At 41.1% G+C, this 9,351-nt stretch overlaps 1 protein-coding gene and 3 non-coding genes across 4 annotated transcripts; all 4 read left to right on the top strand.

Moving 5' to 3' along the window:
* The first annotated feature begins 3,678 nt into the window (after positions 1-3,678).
* Positions 3,679-8,812, top strand: HSPA8 (heat shock protein family A (Hsp70) member 8). The gene is made up of 8 exons (XM_042472304.1): positions 3,679-4,264; positions 5,047-5,252; positions 5,353-5,505; positions 5,601-6,156; positions 6,435-6,637; positions 7,008-7,206; positions 7,484-7,716; positions 8,435-8,812. The coding sequence occupies exons 1-8, from the start codon at positions 4,060-4,062 to the stop codon at positions 8,618-8,620; spliced, it is 1,941 nt and encodes a 646-aa protein (XP_042328238.1). The 5' UTR covers positions 3,679-4,059; the 3' UTR covers positions 8,621-8,812.
* On the top strand, positions 6,267-6,351 carry LOC121935833. Its single transcript, XR_006104860.1, has one exon. It is a non-coding gene; the product is annotated as a small nucleolar RNA SNORD14 (small nucleolar RNA).
* LOC121935831 lies at positions 6,825-6,921 on the top strand. Its single transcript, XR_006104858.1, has one exon. It is a non-coding gene; the product is annotated as a small nucleolar RNA SNORD14 (small nucleolar RNA).
* LOC121935832 lies at positions 7,890-7,985 on the top strand. The gene has a single exon (XR_006104859.1). It is a non-coding gene; the product is annotated as a small nucleolar RNA SNORD14 (small nucleolar RNA).
* Positions 8,813-9,351: the final 539 nt, after the last annotated feature.

The following is a 9,351-nucleotide window of genomic DNA, read 5'->3' as shown; positions in this document are numbered from 1 at the left end:
AAGTATATATATTATATATTAAGTAACATTACATATTTATATGTTAATTTATGTATTAAATGGGCTGAAGGCGAGGTTTAAACCTAAGTCTGGGGACTGAATAACCTTTTTTTGCATAGGTTTAGCTTGCAAAAGGAGAAACAAGATAGTTTTTAATTATTAATTACTATTATTACTATCCTTTGCCATTTTTTAAAAGGCTGAGGGCAGAGGTTTATCCTATGAAACAAAATGGCCCCTTTTGCAAAAAAGAAAAACCCTTTAGTTTGTTAATTTCAATAAAAGCTAATAAAGGAGCTTAATCTAGTCTGAGGATAAAAGGATAAACCTGGTTTTAAAAGCCATTTTTCATATAGGTTTTTATAGCCTTGGAAAAGAGCGAACTGAATGGTGCTTTAGGGGCATTTTAGCCTTTTCAAAGCTGCCTTTTAAAGGCTCTTAATCAAATCTTTAAGGGCTGAAAGGTAGCCTTACATTCTGCATTGGTTTAGCTGGAGAAAGGAAGGAAACAAAATGGTTCTTGGGGGGTTTTTGGTTGTCCACTTCTTAAAACATTTCGTTAGAGGCTTAGTTTTAGCCTGGGGATAAAAAGGTAGCCCCAAAACCCTTGCCATAAAAGCTGATAAAAGGTAGGCGCAGTCTTACATTTTGCATTGTTTCAACCTGAGAAAGGAGGGCAATCCATCCTCTTCAGCCTTAAAACTGAGCTCAATCCAATGCTGTTCAGGGCAGTGTCCCCAGACATTATATATGATAGCTACCCAAGGTTGATTTTAATTTAGTTTATTGCCTTGAGTGTTAAAATGTAGCAATATGTTTAATTACTTTCTGTAGCATGTAAACCATAGGTTTGTTTTACCTATTTTTAGCTGATACAGTGCTGCGTAAATTTCACAGTGCTAAAATAGTAGTAAGTAAGTAATAGTAAGAACACACTGCATCAATGGCGATGCTTTCATCCAGTTTGAGGATAAAGAGGGTGACCTTGTCCTTTTTTCCCATGTGCTGCAAGGAAGGAAACAAAATGGTGCTTAAAAAAGAGGGAGGGACCCCTCACAGGAATTTCCCCTCCCCTTTTTCTTTTTCCTATAGGAACAAAGCCAGGAGGAGGAGGAGCCCTTCCATATCCACATATATCCATCCACATCCAGGGATTGATGCATCTGCGGCTTGGAAAATATCCCAAGAAAGTGCATACATTGTAAAAATCAAACCTTGGTTTTGCCCTTTTATGTAAGGGGCGCCATTTTAACTGCCCTCCCATTGCATCTCATGGGGCTTGAGCATTGCAAACCCCATCATCAGAAACCAAGGGCCCACTGTATAGTAGTTTTAAATATGTTTTTATATTAGTATTTACTTACTTGCTGTACATACAGCCCACTCTTCAGCCATAAAGGCTCCCTCAGAGCGGCTTGCAGGTCTCAATTAGACATCAGATACGAGTTTGCTCTCATTTTAAACAGGGCGGCTTTATAGGGCGGCAGGGCTGTATTAAGAGGAGAAATGGGGCTAAACCTCGCTTAAGGGGATTACATTTGGCCTCCCTTTTCTGAATTGCAGCTGTTCCTGCCCTGAAGGGAGTCATGAGGGAGGGAGGCGGCTGGGCTTCTCCCTCTTTCATGGCTGCATTGGGAAGAAGGCTGCAGGATTTAAAAAACCCTTTTTTGCTTCCCTTGCAAGAGGGAGGCTGCTAATTCACTTTGCATGTATTTTGGGGTGGGTGCCTGGCTCCCCCTCCAAATACTGCACTTTTGGGGATGAGTTTCTTTGACTTTATAAGAATTAATAGAGGAGATAGGCTTGAAAATCCATGAGGGAAGCAGACAAAAGCCACATGGATCCTGACTTCCTTCCCTCCCCTTTATATTTAGGAATAGGGGCGCTTCCCCACCTCCCCCAAAAAGCAAATTCCCATCATGATGCAATTGGGCTTCCTCTTCAGTAGCAAAAGGCCCCTTTCCCCCACCTTTCCTATACTATCCAGTGGGTCTTTGGTATCCACTGGGGTTCATAGGTATGTGTTAAAACAAAGGGCAGTTATATTAAACTTTTTCCATACCACCAAATTTTGTACAGTGGGCCCTTGGTATCCTTTGGGTTTTGGTTCCAGGACACACACACCCCAATCTACCTACTCAAGTCCCATTAAGTACAATGGCGTCCCTTATAAAATAGCAAAATCAAGGTTTGCTTTTGGGGATTCCCCCCCCCCCATATGTTTTCAAGCCTTAGATGGTTGAATCAGTGTAAAAATCTCCAAAAATAAAACTAAATCCCTGGATATGGAGGGCTTCATCCTCCTTTCTCAAGAGAGGCATTGAGAGCTATAGAATAATACTCAGCCAGGCGTCTCCCGGTGATTTTGAATTGTGGTTTAAGGTGTTGAATTATCTCTTTGCCTCGAAAGGATAAGAAGGCAGAGAGGCAAAAGCCATATTAATGCTGGTTCCCTCCCCCTTCCCTCTTTATTTTTTTTTCAGGGCTGGGGAGTAGGAGTAAAAATGCCTTACTCTGAAGTAGGACCATGGAATAATCCCAAAATCACCGCAACTCCTCAGTCCTGGTTTTATTGTATTATATTTATTTTGGAAGAGGCGCCCCATTTGTTCCCCCCCCCCAAAGCCAGTTCCCAAAAAGCAGCGATCCATCCCTATACTGTGTGCTTTAAGAGCTTTTGGACTTCAGCTCCCAGAAGCCTCAGCCACGTTGGCCAATAGTCAGGCATTCTGGGAGATGAAGTCCAAAGTTCCCTTAAAAGACCCAGTTGTGGGGGCACTGCCATAAGAAGGCTGGTAGCAAAAATGGTGCGGGGAGGAAGGGGTCAGGCCTCCCTCCATCTTCCCCATCTTTGCCTTCCTTCCCTTTTCTTGTCTGTCTGCCTTTTCCTCCCTCCCATGTGCTCTCCACTTCCGGTGTGCAGCAGAACACGTGGCCCGAGGCAGCAGGAGCAGGCTCCTCCCCTTCCATGCAGCATCCTTTCCCAGAATCCACCACATGCAGCAGCGCACGCGGCCAAGCCGCATGGTGACGCCTTTGGAAGGGTGCAGTACCAGTTCCGGCCATGTGGGTTTTAAGGCTCACTAGCCTACGGTTGGGTGGCGCTAGTGAGTCACGCAAGGCCAGAAGCATTGAGATCTATAGGATAATACACTAACTGGCAGGAGTAGTGCCTGGATGATTTCAAATTGTCAATGGAGATGTTCGACTTCAATTATTATTAATTTATTTATTTGTTTGTGTTTATAGTACTTATGCCCCGCTCTTCAGCCCTAAAGGTTCTCAGAGCAGCTTACACATAGTTATCGGCTACCAAGGGAGAGTCGGAAATTGTTAGTTAGATTAATAGGTTTTGTTCTACTTTATTATTAAGTTACGGGTTTTGGGTTTTGTACTTTGCATTGCTATGTTTTGGATTTTGGATTATGTTTGCTGTATTTTTATATATATACTGCAATCTTGTACTTTATTTCACCTTTAATTAGATTGTATTGTATTGTAGTTTCCTGTTGTTATATTGTATTTCTTTATTGTTGTAACCCATCCTGATTCTACATGATTGGACAAGCTATAAATAAATCTATTATTATTATTATTATTATTATTATTATTATTCAAACATATAATTTTTAAAACTGGCCATATATATACTATAATGTGCATGTGTGTACTTAAAACTCATATATGTGTGTGTAGGTATATATTAATATAATTAGCTTTTAAAACTCTTGCTACACACATAATTATCACATTATTATTATTAAATGTAGATTTTTTTTCTTAACTGTAGAAACTTGTCTTTTTAGACTGCAGCATGTCTCAATTTCATTTTAACTGGTGTTAATGGTGCATTTGTTTTATTGCAGTCAGTGACCATATTAAATGACGATACTCTCATGTTTGCAGCTTCTGACTTTTATTTGCAGATTCTCTAGGAATATCTGGGGTCGGTGTCTCGCAGATGCTGACCACTCATCTTTCCCCTTGCATTTTGAATGTCCTGAAATTTTGCTCTGTTTCTAAGCTTTGGCTGTCTTGAATGTGTTCACAGGAAAAACAATGTCGAAGGGACCATCTGTTGGGATTGATCTTGGCACCACCTATTCCTGTGTGGGTGTCTTCCAGCATGGCAAGGTGGAAATCATTGCCAATGACCAGGGTAACAGGACCACGCCAAGCTACGTCGCGTTTACTGACACGGAGAGGCTAATTGGCGATGCTGCAAAGAATCAAGTGGCAATGAACCCCACAAACACTGTTTTTGGTAAGGATACTGTGGTCACAGCTGCATTGCTGTATTACATCTGGGCAGAGAGGGATGTATGATCATTTAGGTTTGCAGTTCCTGATTAAATAGCATGAGAACTTTTAAACCTTTGGTGATAGATTGAGATCATGTCTTTCAATCTCTATTTGTTTTCAAAAGGCAGCAGAATTGAATGCTCTCAGACCCTCCCAAATTATAGTTGAATATACACCTCTTATAAGGGTGGGTGTCTCTGGGAATGTTGCAAGAGTACTGGAAAGTTGTTCATGGCTTTAGGATTTTCCCACAGCATTTGTAAGCACTTAGAACTGTACAATTACAAACATACAAAAGTGAGCATTAAGGTACTATTATCATTATATTTATGTATCACTGAGAGAGGTGATCCATGAGCCCCTAGCTGCTAGTCATTTGTAAAGTTTCCAGGAAACTACTGATGTGAATGGTAGAATGGCGCTTGGTACATTCACAAAAATGATAGTCCATCACTTCATACACTGTTGTACTGTCTTTCTCACCATTGGCTGTGCTGGTTAGGGCTGCTGGGAATTGTAGTCAAATAGCACCTGGAGAATTTAATGATTCCCATCTATGGTAACCCAGAGGGCAACACATCTGAGTGTGACTTGTGTTTATAAACCACACTAGATCATTTATTTATGGTATTAATACCCCGCCCTTCAGCTCTAATGTGATAGAAAACAAAGCAAGCCCTTTTAAAGTAATGTAGAAAATGCTGGAAAAGACACAGCGAACTCTTACTTGCAATCTCTTTCTAGATGCAAAGCGTCTGATCGGTCGCAGATTTGATGATGCTGTTGTCCAGTCCGACATGAAACACTGGCCTTTTACTGTGGTGAATGATGCAGGCAGGCCAAAAGTTCAAGTCGAGTACAAAGCGGAAACAAAAAGCTTCTATCCAGAGGAAATATCCTCCATGGTGCTAACCAAAATGAAGGAGATTGCTGAGGCGTACTTGGGAAAGGTAAGAGTTGTCATGATTGGCCGTGTAAAGTTTGTTTTTTACTGAAGAAGAATTTCTTCTTTGATTCACAAATTGTTTTCAAACTTGTTGTTTCTTTCAGACTGTTACAAATGCTGTGGTCACAGTCCCAGCCTACTTCAACGATTCCCAACGGCAGGCTACAAAAGATGCTGGAACCATTGCTGGTCTCAATGTGCTCCGAATCATTAATGAGCCAACAGCTGCTGCTATTGCTTATGGCTTGGATAAGAAAGTAAGTACGAAAAGACAACATAGTACAAGGGAGAGCAATGTGTACTGGTGTTGTTGTGCTTTAAACTATTTACACTGTTCTCTTTTGTGCTCTAGGTTGGTGCTGAGAGAAATGTGTTGATCTTTGATCTGGGTGGTGGCACTTTTGATGTCTCCATCCTTACCATTGAAGATGGTATATTTGAAGTAAAATCAACTGCCGGTGACACCCACTTGGGTGGAGAAGACTTTGACAACCGAATGGTCAACCATTTCATTGCTGAGTTCAAGCGGAAACACAAGAAGGACATCAGTGAGAACAAGCGTGCTGTGCGCCGACTTCGCACTGCCTGTGAGCGTGCGAAGCGTACCCTTTCCTCCAGCACCCAGGCCAGTATTGAAATCGATTCACTGTATGAAGGCATTGACTTCTACACTTCAATTACCAGAGCTCGCTTTGAAGAGCTGAATGCCGACTTGTTCCGTGGTACTCTGGATCCTGTGGAGAAAGCTCTGCGGGATGCCAAGCTAGATAAATCTCAGGTGCATGATATTGTGCTGGTTGGCGGGTCCACCCGAATCCCCAAGATCCAAAAACTGCTTCAGGATTTCTTCAACGGAAAAGAACTCAATAAGAGCATCAACCCTGATGAAGCAGTTGCTTATGGTGCAGGTAATAAGACAATTCAATGCTTAGTTATGTTGAATCTGGTTTTCATTCATATTTTTCAAGTTTTCAGTGATATTAAGGCATATGTTTAGAGAACCAAAAATTGATGCTGTTTGCCCTGATGATTGGTTCCAAAACCATTCGCAGTTTCCACCAGAAGCTAATGATGGTCCAAACCTTCCTTGGATGTCTGAGCGAATAAAAAAAGGACGTTAGGGTAGCAAAAAATAGATTGGCATGCATAATTTATGTTTTCCTTTTTTCCCTCTTTATCTTCTTAGCTGTTCAAGCTGCGATTTTGTCTGGCGACAAGTCAGAAAACGTTCAAGACTTGTTGTTGCTGGATGTTACTCCTTTGTCCCTGGGTATTGAAACGGCTGGAGGTGTCATGACTGTCCTGATCAAACGAAACACCACAATCCCCACCAAGCAGACCCAGACATTCACCACGTATTCTGATAACCAACCTGGTGTGCTGATTCAGGTATGGAGAGGTACATTGCTTCAGGGGAGGTTGATAAAGAACTAAACAAGTATTTTGGTGACTCATTCTGGGTTATCCAAATTGTATAGTGGATCTAACAGAAATAACTATTAAAAATCTATATAGCATCCTATTTTGAGGAAGCTGCTAAGTTGTTGCCTAAATGACTGGACAGGATAGTGTCTGATCGCAATGATGAAGGTGATTCCAAAACCATTCGTAGTTTCCACCAGAGGTTGAAAGACCTATGTTGGCTTAAGAACCTTCCTTGGATGTCTGAGCGACCAGTTTGTGTCCAGTTTGCTTCAAAGTGCTGTAGTTGGAATAGTTTTCTGCTTAACTAAAAGTTTGTAATTGTTGTTTTTTCCAGGTTTATGAGGGAGAAAGAGCAATGACAAAGGACAATAACTTGCTGGGCAAGTTTGAATTAACTGGCATTCCTCCAGCTCCCAGGGGTGTTCCTCAAATTGAAGTAACATTTGATATTGATGCCAATGGCATCCTTAATGTGTCTGCTGTGGATAAGAGCACTGGCAAGGAAAACAAAATTACAATCACCAATGACAAAGGTAAGAAGGTTGGAGATGGGTATGGCAGCTTTCTGGGAAGTTGTAAAAATCATGTTGATTTTTGTCTACCTTCATCTAGGCAGTTCTAAATATAAAACATTGTAATACCAAGACATCTTAATCTCAGCCAGTTTATGCTTCTGTATGGCTACCTTTAGCATTTTCTGAGTAGGTTGTTTTGCTTTCAGTCTTTGGGATGCTCTCATAGCAGTTCATGTTAAGGAAAATGATCTGGTTTAAATTACTGAAATAAACGTAAGTACCTTTCTTTTTAAAGGCCGTCTCAGTAAGGAAGATATTGAGCGCATGGTCCAGGAAGCTGAAAAATACAAGGCTGAGGATGAAAAACAACGTGATAAGGTGTCATCCAAGAATTCATTGGAATCCTATGCTTTTAATATGAAGGCTACTGTGGAAGATGAGAAACTGCAAGGCAAAATTAGTGATGATGACAAGCAGAAGATTTTGGATAAATGTAATGAGATCATCAACTGGCTGGATAAAAATCAGGTTTGTAGTACTGTTAACCACAGAAAAGTAACAGAAGAAGGAATGTTTTTAATAAACTAATTCTCCCCTTAATACGTAATGTTAAATTATCTATTCCCTATGCTCTGATGGTTTGGCAAGAGACAGACTAGAAATGACCATCAGTTGATTGAAAAATAAGTAGAAATGTGCAGTTGCAATGATGAAAGAGATCCAAAACCATTCGTAGTTTCCACCAGAGGCTGCAAGTCCAGTGATGGCTAAAGCACCTTCCTTGGATGTCTGAGCGACTGTTTAAATCCTGCAGATAAACATTTCTTAAGTGGTATTGTGATCTCCAAATTTGGCAGTGGAGCATAACTTTAGAATGCTGTGTATAAAGTTAAGGACAACTTCGTGCTTGGTTAACAAGTCCTTTTTGCACTTGTAGTGGTAATATGTACCAGTAGTAGAGAGAAATTTGTTGCCCTTAAATTATAGAACACAACTTACAGGAAGAGTGGGCAGTGTTCATGTGAGAGCTTGAGTGGACCAATTTTGGAAGGGTTTTAGGTTCCTATCCTGAAGTTGCTGCAGTTCAAGCCTGCATAATGTTAAATGGTAGTGCGTCCTATGTTTTAAGCAAATCTTGTTCCAGTAGTAGTAACTTACTACATTTCTTGGCAGGGGGTTGGACTGGATGGCCCTAGTGGTCTCTTCCAACTCTATGATTCTATGATTCCCTTTTTTGTATCTGCAGACGGCTGAGAAGGAAGAGTTTGAGCATCAACAGAAGGAGCTGGAAAAGGTTTGCAATCCTATCATAACCAAGCTCTACCAGAGTGCAGGTGGGATGCCAGGAGGCATGCCTGGAGGTTTCCCTGGTGGTGGAGCACCTCCATCTGGAGGAGCATCTTCTGGACCAACCATTGAGGAGGTGGATTAAAGCATGGCATTCCAATTCTGTGGGCTGCCTACAGAACAGACGGACTCAATTCAATTACAAGGGCATTCTTGATACATTGAACGTGGGCACAGGGAGGGAAGGCAAACATTGCACTTTACCAGTACTGTAAAATGTTCAAATTCAAACTTGAGTCCCAATAAATAAAACTTATTTAATTGGCAACTTGAAAAACCTTGTGTTGAATTCTTTATTTCTGATCTAAGGAAAATCTTAGATGTACTTTTCTGCACTTCAGTACTCAAGGTGAAAGTAGTTTATGGGTAAATGTGGCGGAGTATTTCAATGGGGTGGGGTATGCCTCTTGTGTTTGCCTTCAAGTCATATCTAACTTGCCTGTCATGGGGTTTTCTTGTCAAGTTTCTTCCTAGGGAGTTTGCCATTGCCATCCTCTGGGGCTGAGAGAATGTGACTTGCCCAAAGTCACCCAATGGGTTTCATAGCCAAGTGGAGATTCAAACCCTGTTTTCCAGGGTCATGCCAATGGTCAAACTACTATGTCACACTGGTTCGCAGGAGTAGGATACACTGACGCAAAGCTGATATGGACAGAAATAAGGTTACAGTACCCACAGCTTGAAAATTAAACTATAAATCCCAAAGAGCAAGCCTTTATTTTGCCATTTTATATAAGGGGCACATTTCACTATGCTATTGTATTTAATGAGATTTGAGCATCCACAGATTTGCTACCCCCTTACCCATAAACTTGC

This window comes from Sceloporus undulatus, chromosome 6 (genome assembly GCF_019175285.1).
Source record: "Sceloporus undulatus isolate JIND9_A2432 ecotype Alabama chromosome 6, SceUnd_v1.1, whole genome shotgun sequence".
NCBI classification, from domain to species: domain Eukaryota; kingdom Metazoa; phylum Chordata; class Lepidosauria; order Squamata; family Phrynosomatidae; genus Sceloporus; species Sceloporus undulatus.
This window is presented reverse-complemented; position numbering and strand designations above follow the sequence as displayed.